This window comes from Larus michahellis, chromosome 5, assembly GCF_964199755.1.
Source record: "Larus michahellis chromosome 5, bLarMic1.1, whole genome shotgun sequence".
Classification (NCBI taxonomy): Eukaryota; Metazoa; Chordata; class Aves; order Charadriiformes; family Laridae; genus Larus; species Larus michahellis.
In genome coordinates this window covers 84,768,228-84,788,426 of record NC_133900.1, presented here as the reverse complement: position 1 = coordinate 84,788,426, position 20,199 = coordinate 84,768,228, and the positions used below count along the sequence as shown (strand labels likewise).

At 42.5% G+C, this 20,199-nt stretch overlaps 1 protein-coding gene across 5 annotated transcripts in view; it reads left to right on the top strand.

Annotated features, from left to right (window-relative positions):
• WDR17 (WD repeat domain 17) overlaps positions 1-19,020 on the top strand; it is a 60,147-nt gene extending 41,127 nt beyond the window's left edge. For 4 of the 5 annotated variants that reach the window (XM_074588409.1, XM_074588408.1, XM_074588405.1 and 1 more), the window contains exons 17-30: positions 926-1,081; positions 1,384-1,448; positions 1,847-1,979; positions 4,366-4,457; positions 5,373-5,472; positions 6,671-6,810; positions 10,012-10,032; positions 11,040-11,151; positions 12,173-12,314; positions 12,405-12,507; positions 13,373-13,474; positions 15,600-15,695; positions 15,860-16,043; positions 18,728-19,020. In XM_074588409.1, coding sequence (XP_074444510.1) covers positions 926-1,081; positions 1,384-1,448; positions 1,847-1,979; positions 4,366-4,457; positions 5,373-5,472; positions 6,671-6,810; positions 10,012-10,032; positions 11,040-11,151; positions 12,173-12,314; positions 12,405-12,507; positions 13,373-13,474; positions 15,600-15,695; positions 15,860-16,043; positions 18,728-18,847 — 1,566 coding nt within the window. In that variant the 3' untranslated portion in view covers positions 18,848-19,020. The remainder of the gene's footprint in view (positions 1-925; positions 1,082-1,383; positions 1,449-1,846; positions 1,980-4,365; positions 4,458-5,372; positions 5,473-6,670; positions 6,811-10,011; positions 10,033-11,039; positions 11,152-12,172; positions 12,315-12,404; positions 12,508-13,372; positions 13,475-15,599; positions 15,696-15,859; positions 16,044-18,727) is intronic. The other variant, XM_074588406.1, reaches the window with a different exon arrangement.
• The last annotated feature ends 1,179 nt before the right edge of the window (positions 19,021-20,199 follow it).

The following is a 20,199-nucleotide window of genomic DNA, read 5'->3' as shown; positions in this document are numbered from 1 at the left end:
TGCCAATACCGTTTTTTCCCAGGATGGAGCAGGGACGTAGAGCAAGTGTATTTTTCTGTTTCTAGCAGAGAGGATACTTTGGAGACTTCAGCATGAAAATGATGAAAAAGATAGAGGTGCCAAGTAAAAAAGTAACATAGTTTGTTTTAAAAAAAACAGATCCTTTGCCTTTCCCAGCAGCTGCCCTTGGTCTACATTGGTTTGGTTTGGTGGAGAAAGTTCAAAGTTTGTTCTCCATCCTCCAGACGTGGCACTGCAAAGCTATGAAGAACCAAACGCCATCTCATGTGCATTGATGATAGAGTTAAACGGAGAATTCTTGAGATGTGAAGTGAAACTAATATAAAAAATTGCAGTGGTTGGGAATATAAATAATTTATTGCTCATGTGGTTAATGGGGTGCAACAAATCAGGACACAGGTTGAGCCTACTGTCTTTATTCCTTATTTAGACACCATTATAATGGCAAAAGGTACAATTTCCAGCTCTGTATGCTTTATGTTCACAAATATTTTCTTGAAATTTCAAAAATAACGAGGTTTTTTATGATGTCCATCTGGGTGAATTACTATTACATATAAGAAAATGGTTGAGAATAAAAATATATGAAAAAAGATTGAAGGAAGATAACCGAGGAAAATGTGTATGTGTAACAAAGCACTAACACCGTTACCTTAACAATATAAATACTTCTCTGTAATCTCACTGTAAACTCTTCTAATTAGTTCACCGTAATCTCATTGTAATCTCTTCTCTTCCAATTATCCTTTCCTCAAAAGGATTTTTTCTTAAATGATAGCCTTTATATTCCATTGTAATGTTTGTACCTCATTCTTAAGAGAACTTGTTTTCATCACAGAAAACTGTACTCTTTTTTTTTTCCTCATTTTTACTTTTTTTAAACTTTTTTTTCCCCCCTCCTCAGTCCAAGGCACAAGAACTGACAACAGTAAAAATGTCCAAGTTTGGAGGCGGTATTGGTGCGCCAAGCAAAGAGGAGAGGCTTAAAGAAGCTGCAGAAATACATTTAAGATTAGGACAAATTCAGCGATACTGTGAACTAATGGTAGAACTTGGAGAGGTAAAGTATCAGAACATTACTGAAAAACAATAAAATGTGAAGGTTTCTGAAAACCAGCTACCCTAGCAAAGGTTGAGGAGCAACAAAATGGGTCATAAGTCCAGAAAAGAGTAATCTTGCTCCAATTATATTATTTTTAACGTATTCAGTCTAATGCGTAGCTCATTCCTTATTTAACCTCTGGACAAATTTCTTTTTAATGGAAAAATTCTTTTTAATGGAAGAAACATGAAAATCGTTAAAAATACAGCTGTTTCTCAAAATAAATTGATCGGGTTAAATGTATTGCTGCTTTCTTCCAGTGGGACAAAGCTCTCTCCGTTGCACCTGGTGTCTCGATGAAATACTGGAGGAAGTTAATGCAAAGGTAAAAAATATAAAATCATATAAAAATGTGATGCTGTTTTGTCCATAAAAGGACGCAGACAAGTGGGAGGGATGGATACTAATATCAGTTGTGCTTGGCTTTGGCTACAGGTTCTAGTGATGTTCCTTTTTGTTCAGTAAGCTTTGGGGTGGGACCGTTGGGGTTTTCAACACTGATCTTGTGTACAGGAATCCAGTTAAACGGAGCATAAATTGCTGGTTTAACTGGAAACTCCTTAGTGCAGTAGCCACAGTTTGCAAGTCTCTGAGATCTGGGAAGGCAGATGGGTTTCAGTGAACTTTATGTGGCTTCATCTAGCCCCTGTTCTGTAGAGATAAGTTTAATGATCAGTTATGTGTGTAGATCTTTCTTGTTTATTTATTCATTTGTTTAATTAGGAGAGCTGATCAGTTAATTCAGGAAGAAAACGATGATGTCATCCCATACTGCATAGCTATCGGAGATGTGAAGAAACTAGTTTCTTTCTTTACGTCAAGAGGCCAGCTTAAAGAGGCTCTGCTTGTTGCACAGGTATTGTTAGGTCTAACCGTGGGAGATGTATTTAGCTATTCGTTTCTAACCCTGAAGATGACAAACATATTTAAAAGGCTACCTCCATTCACTTTTGCAAATGGCTAAATAATCATACCCTGCTCTTTATTTGTGTATTCTATTGGCCATTTTTTACACAGAAATCATTAAAAGGTTTCTCATGCTTACAGATTTTAAGCCTGACTCTTCTAAATTGCAATCAAATGCCCATAATGAAAACTGACGTATTTGGTTTTGGTTGAAGTAGAAAATTAACCTGATTTTCAGCAGTCAGTATTGCCCTTGATGTCTAAGACACGCAGGATTTCTCTCGCATTTCTACTGAGGTCCTGGGTATAGTACTTTCCGTAAAATCTTTGGGTGAAACTGCTCAACTGCAGCAGTAATCGATACAGGAAATCAAACTTTTAAAACGAATGCAAAAAATGGTACAAGAAATTACCAGAAGTACGTGTGTCCCTTCTTCTTCCTAATGTAAACACAAGTTAAAGGGTGCACAAAACATGCGAGACCTGATACTTTGTTCCACTCTTTCTCAACACTCCTGTATTCTTTTTGAGTAATTTCTACATACTTAATATAATTTGTTAAATAAACTGGCAAGATTTGTCCCTGGTGCGTTCTCTCATGCCTACCTGTCCTTGAACGTTCAATTGCCTCAGAGGGAAGAACTTCAATAAGGTGCTTGAATTTGTCCGTTAGAAATTGTCTGTCTGCATGTTGTTCTTCTAATAGTAGCTGAATAGTGCACAGAATGGAACTTTGGAGTATGCCTAAATTTAGCAAGTTATAATGTTTGAACCTTAAAGGCTTGGAAAGATCGTCATTTTCCTTGAAAGAGCGCCATTGTAGAGGTTGCTTTTATTCCAATTCATAGAATAGTCTTTGTCTCAAAGGTTTAATCAGATAATACGTAGCAACAAAATAATAGGACTTTTTTTGACTTTTAACCAAGCCCTGAGTTTTAATGTTGTTACCCGAACTACACCTTAAAACTCGTGAACGACTTTCCTTTTAACACACACCGATCTCTTCTCATTTAATGTTAGAAATAATTTATTGCCAGATACGAAAAAGGTTCAGCTGATGCCACTGTATAAACCATTTCCAGATGTACCTACTGGGACGTGTGTCTACATAGTTCATAGAATCATAGAATCGCCTCGGTTGAAAGGGGCCTTTCAGATCATCTAGTCCAACCATCAACCTAACCCTGACAGAAGCCATCGCTAAACCACATCTCCAAGCACTATGTCTACCCAGCTTTCCTTCAATCACAGCCACTCACTCCTAGGGGTGTAAAAATCAAGGTTGTAGCCGTCACTGTCCATTTTAAGTGTATTCAAATGGTGGAAAAATCCTGTACAAATTCATAGGAGGGAAGAGGTCTCGTGCTTTGGTAGAGGTTCTCATATGGCTGGCTACAACTAGGCTCAGATTTAGCTGTGAGTAAGTTCATTGATTTCAACATTTCCTTTGCTTTAGAAAGATTTTTAGAGATCTTAGATTATTTTCTGTGGTTGAAGTTCAACAAGACCAAGTGCAAGGTCCTACACTTGGGTTGGGACAATCCTCGTTACCAATACAGGTTGGGGGATGACATGATAGAGAGCAGCCCTGCGGAAAAGGACTTGGGGGTGGATGAAAAGCTGGACGTGAGCAGGCAATGTGCACTTGCAGCCCAGAAGGCCAATTGCATCCTGGGCTGCATCAAAAGGACCGTGTCCAGCAGATCCAGAGAGGTGATTCTCCCCCTCTACTCTGCTCTGGTGGGACCCCACCTGCAGTACTGTGTCCAGCTCTGGAGCCCTCAGCACAAGAAGGACATGGACCTGTTGGAGCGGGTCCAGAGGATGCCACAAAGATGATCCGCGGGCTGGAGCCCCTCTGCTGTGAGGACAGGCTGAGAGAGTTCGGGTTGTTCAGCCTGGAGAAGAGAAGGCTCTGGGGAGACCTTAGAGTGGCCTTCCAGTACCTGAAGGGGGCCTACAAGAAAGCCGGGGAGGGGCTGTTTGCAAGGGCATGTAGCGACAGGACGAGGGGCAATGGTTTAAACTAGAGCAGGGCAGGTTTAGATGGGACCTTAGGAAGAAGTTCTTTCCACTGAGGGTGGTGAGACACTGGCCCAGGTTGCCCAGAGAGGGGGTGGAGGCCCCATCCCTGGAGACATCCAAGGCCAGGCTGGATGAGGCTCTGAGCGACCTGATCTAGTTGCAGATGTCCCTGCTGACTGCAGGGGGGTTGGACTAGATGGCCTTTAGAGGTCCCTTCCAACCCAACACAGTCTATGATTCTATGAAAAATCACATTTCACTTTCATTATGGCTGGTGCATTAATTAATCCATTTTTTTTATTCACATCTAGGCAGCTTGTGAGGGCAATATACAAATGTCACCGCTTTCTACAGCAACTGGATCTTCAAGTCCTGGTGCAAACAATACAGATGATTATAATGAGTAAGTTGTTCTAGTTTATATCTAAAGCCTCATTTTTGTGCAGAATGTAAAGTTGTCAAGGGAGATAAACCTTATCTGTTTAATTTGGCATCAGCAACATAGACTTCAACGACAAAATATTACATCTTCTAGTACTGAGTTGATAGAGTCACTAAGTGGTGCTACACTGAATAATTCCGCCGTTGTGCTGCCTCCTAGCACCAAATGGATTTTTCATATGTATATGTTAGAATTATAAATATCCTTTTCATTCGCTTGATCTTTAAGGTGCGTTCCTACGTACTAAAATATGTTTAAATATGTGGCACATGAACTTAGAACTTTTGGTAAGTAGAGCAAGGTTTAGCATTAACAAGTATCTGTGAGACCTTATATTTTATAGATCGTCTCCTCCTGGAGCTTCCCAGTTTATTGCCGGTGAAGTTCTGACAATGTGCACTAATGGCCACGTTTTCATTGTGTGCGCCCATAAAAGAAACCCTGTGTCTCTCCTTGTTTAGAACAGTGCTCAAAAACCTAAATCAAGTGATTTAGTGATATGTGTAGTAACAAAAGCAGCTTGGAGGCTGTGGTGTTACTTCATTTACATGTGCAGCTTTTGAGCAATTAGAGATATTTATGCAGAGTTCACAAGTACAGGATAAAAACCCAAAGATTTGATTGTTCTTCTGTCAGTCTGAAGAGACTTTTCCATGCTGATGTGGATTTTGACAAACTGATCCACCTGAATATCCCCCAACATAAGTAGTGGATGAAGTCCAAACTGCATTTTGAAAGCTAGCGGTGTTGTTATCTGTAAGTCAAATAGAGGGATTTTAGGGTACAGAAGCAAATGTGGTGACTCGTATATAAAATAAGAACCGAAGAACTCCAAGCTTGAAGGGACCTTGCAGAATTCATGTTTTGGTGTTGCAGGCTCCTGCACAAGGTCAGTAAGGAACTGGCAGAATGGTATTTCCAGGATGGCCATGCAGTGCTTGCAGCGTGTTGCCATCTGGCTGTTGAAAATATAGAGGTAATTATTATTATTTTTTTTAATATTTAACTATGGAAGGGCCATCATTGACTTCCTTTTTACACCTCCACATGTTAACTGGTTTTTAAAATGTATGTACGACATTCTAAAATGCATTCCTTAGACTTGGTATTTGCTTTGTATATATTTATATAGAGAGTTTGATCCTTACAATATCGAAGTTAGTAGCAAAACTCCCTTAATTCTATCAAATTCAAGATTTCTGTCATGCACGGATAGTAATATGTTATTATTTAATTGTATTTTCATATATATAGTATCTTGTCGTATCAGAAAATATAAGATGCCTGAGTACCTTACATATACACGTAATTATTGCTGTTGATGGTGACTCAAAAGACCCATCAGAACTGGGACTTCATTTTGCCACAAAGGACGTAATCTCTCCCTTGTAGAATTCACCGTCTAAATGGTGAAGTAAAAATGAAAAAACCCCACCCCTCAGCACAAGAATAGGGCTGAGACGTAAGAAACATTTTATTAGGCTTTCTTTTTTTTTTTGTAGTTTGACAAATTGTTTCTTTTCCTCTTTCTTTCTGCATTTTGTTGTTGACCCAACATATTTTTCCTCCTCTATCCCCTGAAATAAGTAAAATTCCACCTTAATGAGCTGTTCTGAGGGAAAGCAATAATCAGTTAATTCAGTATTTCAAAATAGACATGATTGAAGTTGTTGCGTATTCTCTTCCTGTTTAATATTCCGCTATCCCTGTCAAAACTCCAGTTGCCCAGAGAGGGTAAGAACGGGAGACCCCTTCCTGGCCTGGGTTTTTGGTTGGTTTTTTGTGTCTCCTTTTGGGTTTTGGGGTTTTTTTTTTTGTTTCCTTTCATCAAAAGAGAGGGGAAATACACACTCTGAAAGCTTGTGTCCTTACTTAAGACTAGAAGGAATTGCTATCTATCATGCTTTTTACTGTAGGTATTATCTCTTTGGTTGAATAAAGGAAGATTGTGCTAAAGGAAATCTATTTGGTTATTTAAAAACTGATTAACACATGGTGCGCAATTACTGACTCATTCAAGAGACCCAAGTTCATACATAAAGTAGCTTTAATTAATGCATATTTTGTCCTTCTGTAAAAAAAAACAACCTCATAAATGAATGTCTTATGCTCAACATGGTGAATCCCCAGAAATGCTTGTGTGCCTTAATGCTATAATTTTTTCGTTGAGCAAGCTTGCGATGGCAGCCCTGATTCGTGGAAATGAGCTGGAGTTGGCAATCAGTGTGGGTACTGTCTTAGGAGAAAGTGCAGCACAAGCAACACATTATGCCCTAGAATTACTAGCAAGAAAATGTATGACAGTAACAACATGGTAAGAATTTCTTAATCCAAAGAAGATTTTTTTTTTAATTTTTTTTTTTTCCTTCCCCCTGACAAAACGATAAAGGTGTTTCATTCTGAGACTTACAGACACCAAACCACCGTGGGTAGGTAGAATAAGAATTGCCGTATTAGACCTTTAAAGCACCAGGCGTGCGAATGTACCGCTTTAATCTCAGAATCCCTGATGGCGGCATTGCAAATGAGGGAAGAGTCGTTGTCAAACAGAGTATGAAACCTGCTGAAAAACCCCAGATACTTGGGCAATAGTGGCATAATAAATCCTAGCCGGTACGGGGTAAAAATGGCTGATTCGCACGAAGTAAGGCTAGAATTGAATTCTGAAGTCAAAAGGAACAGAAGCTTAAGTAAGATCTGTGAAGGGATTTTTGAGCACTTGCTGGAAAAATGTACCTGCTGAAAGGCTGAGGAATTATTTTATACCGGTATTGGGAATACAAGACAGCTGACAAGATTTAAGGAGGAAACAAGATTAATTCTGCAGGAGTGGGCCATTCCTCTGTTGCAGGCGGCGGAAGCTTTCTCTCTGCTATATATTCTTTTCCTCCTTGCAGTAGTTTTACTTTGAAGGATACGTTTTGGTCTAGTTTTCATCTACCAGTGAAAAGCAGGAAATCACGCTAAGGTATATTTGGCAGCTGTACAGGTGTTTTGGAATTAACATTTCATAGAAAACATCTGCTTCAACAAATACTGGAATTAAGCATCAGTTTTTCTGCTACGGTTGGTATTTGCTTAAGCATCCAGAGGGAGACTGAGAGAAACCCAGTGGAAGCCCTCCCTGCAGAGCATTTAGCCTGCCCTAGACGATGAAGCACTGGAGAAAACGATAAAATAAGAAATGGATGACTTGCTGCTGTGGCTTTGCAATGATTTAGCACGTCTGCATTGCACCAGTTCTAACAGGGTTGTTTTCGCAACTCCGTCTGCAGCTTATGAAGTCTCTGAAGCTCTTTCTCTGACCTCCCTGCCTTCATTGTGAAGGGTGATTTTTAAATAGCCTCTGATAGGAAGCACTGGACATGGAGTTAAGAAAAACCACTGTATATTAGTGCAGGATCGTGCTCAGGGGTTGGGGCAGCTCCCGGTATCAGCACAGGCTGGGGGATGAAGGGACAGAGAGTAGCCCTGCTGAGAAGGACTTCATGTTAGTGGATGAGAAGCTGGACGTGCCCCAGCAATGTGCTCTTGGAGCCCAGAAACCCCCCGCAGCCTGGGCTCATCCCCAGCAGCGTGGGCAGCAAGGCGAGGGGGGGCTTCTGCCCCTCTGCTCCGCTCTGTGAGACCCCCCTGCAGTGCTGCCTCCAGCGCTGGGGCACCAACAGCACAAGGACACGGAGCTGTTGGAGCGGGGCCAGAGGAGGCCCCGGAGATGCTGGGAGGGCTGGAGCCCCTCTGCTGTGGGGACAGGCTGAGAGAGCTGGGGGGGTTCAGCCTGGAGAAGAGAAGGCTCCGGGGAGACCTTAGAGCAGCTTTCTGGTATCTGAAGGTCACCGACAAGAAAGCTGGGGAGGGATGTTTTACAAGGGCATGTAGTGATAGGAAGAGGGGGAATGGCTTCAAACTGAAACAGAGGAGATTTAGGTTAGATATCAGGAAGAAATTCTTGGCTGTGAGGGCGGTGAGCCCCTGGCCCAGGGTGCCCAGAGAAGCTGTGGCTGCCCCATCCCTGGAGGGGTTCAAGGCCAGGTTGGACGGGGCTTGGAGCAACCTGGGCTGGTGGGAGGTGTCCCTGCCCAGGGCAGGGGGTGCCACTGGGTGGCCTTTAAGGTCCCTTCCCACCCAAACTGTGATTATATGATTCTGTTTTTCCCAGTTCCATAACAAAAGCTAGTTCTGATGTCATTGCTGTACCAAGTGTTTATGATAGCACGGCATTTATGTGCATGTACATAAAACTCCTGCAAACTTAGGGCAGGTGTGCACTGAAGTCTACATGGATATACGTGGTAGAATTTCAGATTGGTGTCGTGTGTATTGCCCAAGTATCCACCCGGGTTTGTCAGTGGGTTTCATGTGCTGCACCTGGTCCAGCGACACCCTGCAATCCTGGACTCTGGTCTGCAGCCACTACGGAACATTTTTCTGTTCTGTAGGAAAAGATCAGAGATTCATGAATCTCTTCATATTTTGGAGTAAAGAGATACTGGCACAGCATAGTTCCCCTTGGTCCACTCCAAGTACGGGGAAGCTGGAGTTCAAGGGCGTCTGATATTTGCCCTTTTGGGGCTTACTGGTTGTTTCGCTTGGAGATACCCATCAATTGGAAACACTTCAGTTGTAGAGACATGCTTAATTGTAGACACCTCAAGGAATACCGAAAGCGCCTTGATGGGTTAGTAATGAAATCAGTTATGGGAATGTGTTTTGGTGTTTGGTTGTGGGTTTTTTTGGGGGGGGGGGTATATTTTTCATTTTATTTTATTTTTTAGCAGTGCTCTAAAATACAAAATCCAAACAAAAAAAGTCAAAACTAAACGTTTGTGCCCTTCCCCATCTTTCCAAATCTACAGCCTTGGGAAAATGCGCGAGTCTTTAAGACGACCGTTTTCATTTTATTTGTGTTTAGCACCTCAATACTGCTCAAAGCACCCTTCTGCTGCTCAGGCGGCTCGTGGTATTTTACTTGAGATACCGAATCCTGCCCATGCGGACTCAGCCACCTGCTGTTATGCTTTATACCGCCAGTGTTTTTTCAGTTTAATTCTTAAAAAAAAAAAGCATTCCAGGTAACACAATTTGTGGGCCGTTATGTGAGGGCCGTGGATTTTTTTTAAATAAGCATTCGATTTCAGTATTTTGGCTGAGCAATTTCTAATCCCTTTTGAAAACGTTTTAAATTGCCCGTGCAGATGAGTGCGTGTGAGTAGCTGATCTTGAAAATAGTTTAAGAACTTGTGAAATACACTACATTCTGAAGGAGCCTTTCTGTATCTTGGAAAAGTGGCTCTTGCGTGGTAATGGTGTAGCAAATTTTCCAAAGGCCTTTTGGCCATCAGCTGCTTTTGGTTGTCAAAAGGCTTTTTTGGTTATTTTTGTTAAACGAAGTCGGTTAAACTGACCCTTAGATCTGCTGTTGTAGTTTAATTATTTTTCTGTTAGATTTTTCCTGTGTAAAGTAAGAATACAAAGCAAAGTTTTGTTCATTACTGTTTCAATGTCTCCCTTTTAGCTTTCCATCACTTGGATACAGGTATTTCACTTGTTTATGGAGAGAGTTGAAAAGCGTGTGACTTTACTAATGCCAAAAATAAGCTTAAACTAAGTGTTCTAAGTTATTAATTGTGATCAATACTTGGAAGTGGGCTGGAAAGCAGCTGCAGATGTTGGACAGTAGCTCACCTAAATATTTTTAAGCCAAGGACCCCATTCGGAAAATCCAGCAGGAGTTTTTGCCTTACACAGGGGCAAGTCAGTCTTGGGGGTGACAGGAGAAATGACGCCTGCGTGAATAGAAGAGTCACGGAACAACCAGAATAATCTGTTATTAAAAAAAGCTATAATTGAATAATTGTTTCAAAATAGTTTATTAATATTTACACGTGTTCCCTCCAGCTGCTTGTTGTGTTGAGGGGGTAACAAATGGTAAAAAGTTAGGAATATTTCAAGAAACGTCAGCTTGTTAAAACTCAGTTTTCCTTTCAGAAGGATGAAAATAGGCATCGTGTTCTTTTTTTTTTTTTGTATAATCTCTCTTTTGTAATGTGGCAGAAGCAGTAGCCGTTCAGAAGCCGAGAGGTGCTTTTGAGGCATGTTTTATGCTGCCATGGAGCTCTAGAAGCCTGGAAGTTTGAGGAAGGTTTCGTGACCCAGGGCCACGCTAACGTCTTCCCTTCTTTCAAACTGGAGAGAGGTTCTACTCTCCCTTCCCATCCCTGCTGGCGTATCCTTCCATCTCACTTGGAGGTGGCTCCGATGCTTGAGGAACGCACAGCCATTTCATTCAACCAGCTAAAGCAACACAAAATTACCACCTGAATTCCAAAAAAAAAAAAAGATGACTAGATTAAGCCTCATTTATTGCACCAAACTAGAGCCTGAGGTAGCTTCTCTTTGTCATGGTCTGGGACGTGCTCTTCTCTGGGAATAGTATTTTTTTCAGTAAACCCTTTGTTATAAAAGGAATGTAAAAGAGAAAACCGAGTTTCCTTCTCTTACAAACCAGCAGGAGTAACTACACGTCATCTTTTGTTTGTGCAGGGATTTAGCAGCTGATCTTCTCATGATGATTCCTGATAATAAACTGCAGTTAGTGAAGCTATGTGCTTTCTATCCTGGATGCGCAGCAGAAATAAATGACCTGCATGAAAAGGTACAGTGAGAAAGAATTTGCCTGAACCCTAACAAGGGGTTTTGTATTGATTTATTTACTAATTTCAGAAAATTTAAGGCCAAATACATCTGTAGGATGAATGTGTCACTAGCAGTCTTATATGTTACGTGTCCTTTTTTACTCTTTTAGTTGTCATTGATTTTATTTTTAGTGTTGCACAAGAAAAACTTCAGTTCTTGAATTCTGCTCTGTGTGTAGTCTTACATGGGTTACTTCTGAAGTAGCTCATGGTCTTCTGAATTACCTACCAGTGTGACTTATAACCTCCTCATCACTGACGTGCGGCCTAATCGTGTCTTGGCAGATCACCTTTCTGTCCGATCCTGGATTATTTTACATCTCATGTCTGTAACCTCCTTAAATCCCCCCCCCTTCCTCTTCAGCAGCAGAAGGGGCTCCACCAGCTCCTTAATGTTCAGCTCAGGCTATTAAGCAGTAGTAAAACCTTCACAAAAACTTTAGCAATGGAAACTGATGCTGCTTAAATTCTTCCATAGAGAGTTTGATCTTACTGTTGACAAGCTGAGAGAGTTGGGGGGGTTCAGCCTGGAGAAGAGAAGGCTCCGCGGAGACCTTCCAGCCCCTTCCAGCCCCTAAAGGGGCTCCAGGAAAGCTGGGGAGGGACTCTGGAGCAGGGAGGGGAGCCGTGGGACGAGGGGGAAGGGTTTTCCACTGACAGAGGGGAGACTGAGATGAGATCTGAGGCAGAAATTCTTGGCTGTGAGGGCGGTGAGCCCCTGGCCCAGGGTGCCCAGAGAAGCTGTGGCTGCCCCATCCCTGGAGGGGTTCAAGGCCAGGTTGGACGGGGCTTGGAGCAACCTGGGCTGGTGGGAGGTGTCCCTGCCCAGGGCAGGGGGTGGCACCGGGTGGGCTTTAAGGTCCATTCCAACCTAAATTATTCTATGATTCTATGATTATGTACAAACTTCAGTATTTCTTGGCACCCTACAGAATTGTTTGAACCTTACAATAATTCTTCGGCAAAATCTTTGTTTTCCAGTGTAATCTTCCCGATGTAGAAGAATGTCTGCGATTGGCAGAGACAGTTCAAGCAGATGGGGACATATTCGAAACTATAAAGTACTATCTGTTGAGCACAGAACCTGAAAAGGCTCTCCCTATCGGCATTCAGCACGTGAAAGGTGGGTGCTCGGAGGAGGAAACCTTTTAAAGCGTAAGTCCTTGGCGTGACTTGCCTCTTGAGACCTTTTTTCTTTCTGTTTTTTCAACAGAACAACTCTGTGGCTCAGATTGGACTTTAGATTCAGTCTGTCCCTACCTTGATCTTCTAAGTTACATACGCACTGAACGATTAGTGTTGCATAAATGCAGTGAGTGAGTACATTTCCCTTCCTTATAAAAGTGGAAGTTTCATTAAAGGAAACTTTTGGAATTAAAAAAAATATAGGTGTGTGCTGTTAGTATCACTTTTTTGTTTACCGGAAGAGGGGTACAAATAAATATCAACAACAAGGCCGGTTCTCTATCTGGAGAATAGAATGTGGAATTTTCCTAAACTGTCAAGGTTTAGTAAGAAGAAAAAAAGATATTTTACTGCTTCTTTCTCTGTGGTGCATTTACAATGTGTGATCGGTGTTGGTCTTATCTGAAGAATCTCACTTTGATCAGCTCTGGTTTCCGTTTCCTGAAGAAAAAGAGCGGGGGTACCACACGTAATACAGGTTTTATGTCAAAGTGTTAAGGAAAGTTGAGCTGTCGCTCTCAGAATTAGGTCTAAAATAGCTGGATTGCTGCGGTTCACCTTGATGTCCTGTGGTTGCAGCTGGGCCTGAGCTGCCTGCGCAGAACTAAAAGGAGCGAAAAACCTCTTGCCTGCGGGGAAACTTGGCGAAACTGAAGTCTGCCCTAATATGTGGGGCGATTTTATTTACATTTAGAGCTTTATCCTACTAAAAGAGCTGAATGGCCTTGTTTTTGTAACTTTCCATGATTGTGCTTAATAACTGTGTGTTGTACAAGCTATTTAAAATATAATAATTGAAATCAACGTGAAGCAGATGGAGTCTGTTTTAACAATTACACCACACAGAAAACAAGCATAATCAGCAAAGAAATTCTCCACAAAAGATGGACGACTCAATTAAGTTTTAAAATTACAATTTGAATATAAATTTGTTTCATGGTTTTTTTTTTTGCAAATGTTTGTAATTGCTCATGATTAATACCTGTCCATTTATAGATTTCGGAATGAGTTGCTGATTTTGTGTGGCTACATCGGTGCTCTGCTCGCCATCAGAAGACAGTACAACAGCATCGTACCCGCACTTTATGAGTACACGAGGTAATATTGTTTTTTCAGTAACGCTGAGACGTCCCAGGCCCTATTATGACGTAGGCCATACATTTTCCCCACTTTCCCCTCCCACCCACCCCAAAAAGAAGTAACAATCCTAGTTCCCAGTTCTCTTATAAAGTTGTAAGGGCATGCCCCTGCCTGCATATAGAACCCTCTGCACTTTCTTTGTGCGTTCGACATGTAGAAGTTTCTGGGGTAACGTAACAAGTTGTGATTCCGGGATTTCAATCAAACTCTTTGTTCTGTGAAAAAAACGATTTTTAGAAGTAGACAAGTATTCAGTGGGATTATATGTTGGCAGTAAAAATTCTAATTTAGTATCTATGTGTTAGACCATTTGCCCAGACTTGCTCAGTAGCCACAAGGACAAGCACTGAACTTGGAGTTCATGACTGAGAACTACCTTGATTCCCACCAAGAAACCTGGCTGGACCTTCTGTTGCTGGGTGGGTGGATACTCCCAGGCATTAACACGCTTCACCTGGCCCACTTGATCCAACCTGGCCTGGTCCTGCCTATGGGCCCCGCTCAACCCCAACCAGTCACCTGGCTTGACCTGACCTGTTGACTGGGCCTACGTGACTAGACTTGACTCTTGAACTAGCTCATCGCAGGGAAAGGGGAAAAGAACTGTTGGGTTTGTTGGTTTTTTTTTCTTTTCTGAGCCACAAGACTTAAGGAAAGTAAGATGAAATATAAGCTCTTACAGAAGGGCTATTCTGATATGGAAATTAATTATTTATTAACTATAGAATAGAATCATAGAATCATCTAGGTTGAAAGGGACCTTTAAGATCATCAAGTCCAACCATCAACCAAACACTGCCAAAACCCCCACTACCCCATGTCCCTCAGCACCACGTCTGCCCGGCTTTGAAATCCCTCCAGGGATGGCGACTCCTCCCTGGGCAGCCTCTTCCAATGCTTGACAGCCCTTTCTGGGAAGAAATTGTTCCATCCTAAAATATCCATCCTAAACCTCCCCTGGCGCAACCTGAGGCCATTTCCTCTTGTCCCATGGCCTGTTCCTTGGGAGAAGAGCCCGACCCCCCCTGGCTACCCCCTCCTTTCAGGGAGCTGTAGAGAGCGAGAAGGTCTCCCCTCAGCCTCCTCTTCTCCAGGCTGAACCCTCCCAGCTCCCTCAGCCGCTCCTCACCAGACTTGTGCTCCAGACCCCTCACCAGCTCCGTTGCCCTTCTCTGGACACGCTCCAGAACCTCAATGTCTTTCTTGGAGTGAGGGGCCCAAAACTGCATTAATAAAAATACTGAATTAATAATTAATTGTAGTAACAAGCCATCTTTGAGACTCAGTTTGTGATACTTTGGCTGACAAGCTTTAAGTTCTCCTGGGATTTAAAGAACAGAAAGATAAGTGTTTTCTCAGACTGCCCAAGATTTTCAGGATTCAGAGATGTTTAGATTCCAGCCCATCTTAAACTGGACACTTATATGCTTAAGATGGACATTTTTAACTCATCCCGACACAAGCATATGTTTGCTGAATTAGGTAATAAGTGTCCCTTGCATTATATTTTGATAAATAAAAAATGCAGCCACTGCAAGGGTTTTGAAACTCTTTTCGACAAGTAACCAGGTGAAACAAGGCTGTCCCAGAGCACGTATTGAATCCTGTTACTCCAACTGTATTTTTATTGTATCTACCATATATAGGCAAAATGGGCCCTTCCTTTTAGTAAAGCTGCTGTTATTAAGAAATAGGAACACATATAGCCTTAAAACATAAAGAAAAAAAATAGAGTTATTTAAAGACAATCTTAAATACAAAGGTGTAAATAGGCATAATTAAAATCAAACCTAAATAAAAATGTACACTTTTTATAGGTGTAAATTGCGATAATTAAAATCAAACTTAAATAAAAATCTACACTTTTTACATCTAGTAATTTAATATTTCCAAGGTTTAATATAGTGATTATCATGAATGATCAATTTATTTCCATAAAGTTATTTAAAGTTATTTCCATACAGTTATCTCCATGTTCAATCAAAAATAGTTTTATATTACTACTGTGTGTCTTGGTTTTCTTTTAAGAAAATATTCATTGTCAGAATTAACTTGGCCTTTAATTATTTGCATTCCTTTTCAGTCAGCTTTTAAAAAGACGGGAAGTATCTGTACCTTTGAAGATCGAACAGCTCTCAGAGGAACTGGATGCCTGGAGAGCCTGTACTCAATTAAACAAGTAGGTGGAAAAATAGAAAATGACCGTGACTGTGTAGCTGGAAATACAGTATTTATTTCCTTTGTAAAATCTGAATATGAATGTAAAAAATGAGTGCTTTGTGGCTTTTAATTTCTAACGCCAATGAAGATGCCTAGTTGCAAACCAAGCGTCCTTTGCTGCAGGCCTGCCGACGGCTCACCGGGCACGCCGCCGTCCGAGTCCCAGAGAAGGGTCTATTCCCTCCTCGTGTCCCGAATGCCCGAGGAGCCTCTGAAAGGGATGGTGGGGCCGGACAACGTCACCGGCTCAAACCTGCCCAGCCATTCGGATGCCCACATCTCCTGTTTGACCGGGCTGAGGATACAGGTATGTCTTCTGCGCCCCGGGGTGCTCTTTCCATCATGGCAGCCACCAGTTGGGAGTTTGCCATAAATTTAAAGTCCCTTCCATCATTTAGGAAAAAAAATGTTTTTCCTCCTGTCACAGTAGCAGAAATTAAAGAGGACAAGAGCTGATATCTTCTAGATAAGAAAGGCTGTATAAGAATTGTCCAATCAAATAATTACACAGTTTCCCAATCCAGAACATTTTCATTTCCATGGGAAAGACAGATTTCCTTCGCCAAATGTTTTGTCTAAAATAACGTATCACCTACTACCTCGCCACAGCTTGAATAGAAAACAGGAAATTATTTATCTTCAACCACATTCTAACATTAGTCTATTGTTAGTATTAATTGTTATGGAAATGCAGGCTATAAAACTTGTAATTCCTGATTAATTGAAACCGGATATTAGAAGACTAAATAGATATATGTGTTCATCACTCACATAGAGCTTTATCACAGAATCACGGAATGGTCAGGGTTGGCAGGGCCCTCTGGAGATCACCCAGTCCCACCCCTGCCAGAGCAGGGTCACCCAGAGCAGGTGGCACAGGAACGCGTCCAGGCGGGGTTGGGATGTCTCCAGAGACGGAGACTCCCCCACCTCTCTGGGCAGCCTGTGCCAGGGCTCTGCCACCCTCACAGCAAAGAAGTTTTTCCTCATGTTGAGATGGAATTTTCTTCTCCTGTCCCCGGGCACCACTGAGAAGAGCCTGGCCCCATCCTCCTGACACCCACCCTTTAGATATTGCTGAGCACTGATGAGATCCCCTCTCAGCCTGCTCTTCTCCAGCAGAACAGCCCCAGGGCTCTCAGCCTTTCCTCGGCACAGAGATGCTCCAGGCCCCTCATCATCTCTGTAGCCTCCGCTGGACTCTCTCCAGCAGTTCCCTGTCCCTCTTGAACTGGGGAGCCCAGAACTGGACACAGTGCTCCAGATACGGCCTCACCAGGGCAGAGCAGAGGGGGAGGGGGATTTTATGATCTAAACATATACCTTACCACACCTCTTTGCTATACAGTGTTGTTTCCGTGAAGGGAACACTGACAGGGCCTGAAAACGCTCCTCCCCAGCTCCTGTCTCCAGTGTCTCCATGTGAATTTACGCTCCCACACAAGGCCAAGGCCGGTTCCCCTGTGCCGTGCACGACGCCCGCCCGAAGGCTTGGTGGGGCATTAAGAGGGACAGTTTTGCATCAGAAATTAGAGATTAAAGAACACTGGTGGTATTTTTGAGGTAAAAAAAAAATTCACCATTGCAGAGCATCGAGTCTAAACAGACTTGGTGCCAAGATGTCCCCGTCAGAGCCATGGGCTCGGGCTGGGCCCTCAGTGTTTCCCGGCAGCTGGGGGACTCTGCCAGTGTGAGAGCGCATTCAACGAGAACAGCAAATACACAGGAATTCTCAGCACAGGGAGGACACGGAGCTGTTGGAGCGGGGCCAGAGGAGGCCCCGGAGATGCTGGGAGGGCTGGAGCCCCTCTGCTGTGGGGACAGGCTGAGAGAGCTGGGGGGGTTCAGCCTGGAGAAGAGAAGGCTCCGGGGAGACCTTCCAGCCCCTTCCAGTCCCTCAAGGGGCTCCAGGAAAGCTGGGGAGGGACTCTGGAGCAGGGAGGGGAGCCGTGGGACGAGGGGGAAGGGTTTTACACTGACAGAGGGGAGACTGAGATGAGATCTGAGGCAGAAATTCTTGGCTGTGAGGGGGGTGAGCCCCTGGCCCAGGGTGCCCAGAGAAGCTGTGGCTGCCCCATCCCTGGAGGGGTTCAAGGCCAGGTTGGACGGGGCTTGGAGCAACCTGGGCTGGTGGGAGGTGTCCCTGCCCAGGGCAGGGGGTGGCACTGGGTGGCCTTTAAGGTCCCTTCCCACCCAAACCAGTCTGTGATTCTATGAAATATGGGCTCTCACCAGCTCATCATCCGCAGCATCTGTACTTCTGGATTAGTGACCATTGGGTGTCCTTACAGAGCAGCTCACTAATCGCTTCGTTAATACTACAGTATCGTAGCCTAATTGCTTGGGTTTACAAGTTTTAAGTGGGGAGTTTGGGGTGTCTGACTCTTGAAGAAGGCACTTAAACTGAATCATAGCTTTGAGAACATTATTTTGTCAAGTGAATAAATTCACACATAGCTCTCGTTCCATCAGACGAATCAGGATTTGCTCCTTCAAGCTTTTCTTAGTGAACATTTGCAATTATTCTGTAGACTGCGTGTAGGCTCTGGGATTTCAAACGGTTCCTGGAGGCATTAGATTGGGGTTTTTGTAGATGGGGAAACACACAAATCAGCACCGATAATGACAGACACAATGAAACGCGTAGTGTTCTGAAGGCAAAAACCCTGTTACCTCAGACTCTAATTCAGGGTAGATTTAACTCTGGAATAATTTAGAAACATAAAAAATACCACAATTATTAAAAATAAAGCTAAATATTTCAGGATTATGAAACGTTGGCTCTCCAGAGTTTGGAACATAGCATCTTTGCTCAATTTAGGAAGTGTAACTGTCATCAAAGCTTTCAGTTGGTGGGTACGGGTTTTACGACCGTAGGTGCTAGTTGTAACTCAGGTTTTCAGGTGAAGGTGCTCTCCTTGTGGCGGCCCTCACGCCATCCGTCTGCTCTCTCTCTTTTTCTCTCCCTCCCCAACCGTTTTGGCCGTCCAGGGTCCCGTCTTCTTCCTCGAAGACGGAAAATCGGCCATTTCGCTGAACGACGCGTTGATGTGGGCCAAAGTGAATCCTTTCTCCCCGCTGGGCACAGGGATCCGGCTGAACCCCTTCTGAGGAGGCGTCTCCTCGTGGCATCCGAGGGCTGGAAATAACCTCGCTAACCTTGATTGGAAAGGATGGAAAGATTCCTCCTGAAGGGCAATTAACTTGGACTTTGAAAATTGTAAGAAAAGGATTTCTATACAAATGTTTGTTGATAATCCAAAGAAAAAGTTATTTGAGAATCCAAAGAAAAAAAAAAAAACCAACCACAAAAAGTCCTAATTTCGTAGACAGCCATGTCTCTTTTTTAACTAATTGTCAGACAATTCCGACGTATTTCGGTCAGTTCTGTGTGACAGGCACCTTGAAAAGGAAGTAAGGAAATATCTGCAGGAAACAGTAAGGAAATATCTGTTTTTAAAAGGTTGATAACAAACTGTGAAACCCACAAACACGCTTTGAAACGCAGAAAAATCGAATGACTTTACCGATAGTGACCGCAGCCTGGGTTTAGAACGCCCGGAATCTGCGGCAGCTTCACGTGTTGGGTCCCCCCTTTGGAATTTTAACTCATTTTTACAAGCAGGATTCTAGCGCAAACAGAAGATTTCCAAAGTGCTTAGATGATTTTTTTTTTTCTTCATCTGTTAATTCTTGTGCTTTAATAGCAGTACAAAGATGTTTACCGATGTTTTGGTTAGATAGGTTTGAATATCTAGATTATTATAAAATTCTATTTTCTAATAAGTTCATCTTTGGTGACCGTCCCCCTTCTTCTTTCACTGGAAGCTAAAATATATTTATAAAACTTTTTTTTTTTTTAAAAAAAAAACAAAAAACAAAGGGTTTGTAAGGAACAAACAGCAAATGTATTGAAATTATTTAAATATGTTCTGTACATTTAAAATACTTGCTTTCTTTTTACATTTTGTATTAGTTATAAATATTAGTACAACAGACCAGAAGTAAATACTTGTGCGTATATTTTTATTTACTAAAGCTGGGCTCGAATGGGAAGAAAATTATGGCAATAGAATACTAAGAATATTTAAATTTTAAAGCTGTGTCTAGTGTGGAATTTAATCGTAGGGCAAATCTTACACCTATTCTTATTAATAATTCTTAGAATTACTTGTAGGAAAGACGCCGTCGTTAATAATATTCTTCATTAGCTTCATTGGTGGCACACAAGTGGAAATCTACTTTATCTGCTGTTCTATTTTTTTTTTTGTTGCTGCTTTAGAGTAAATTTTAAAATCCTGGTAGTGACATGAACTATGAAAAAGTCGCAACTGCAAATTGGCAGAACTATGTCAAGAGAAACGGTGGGTCGTGGTGGGTGCGCAGCGTCCTCGCTTCCCTCCAGGTGACGCCGCCGCCGCGAGGGGGAGCTTAGAAATGATCCATTCCTGTCTGCTCTGCTG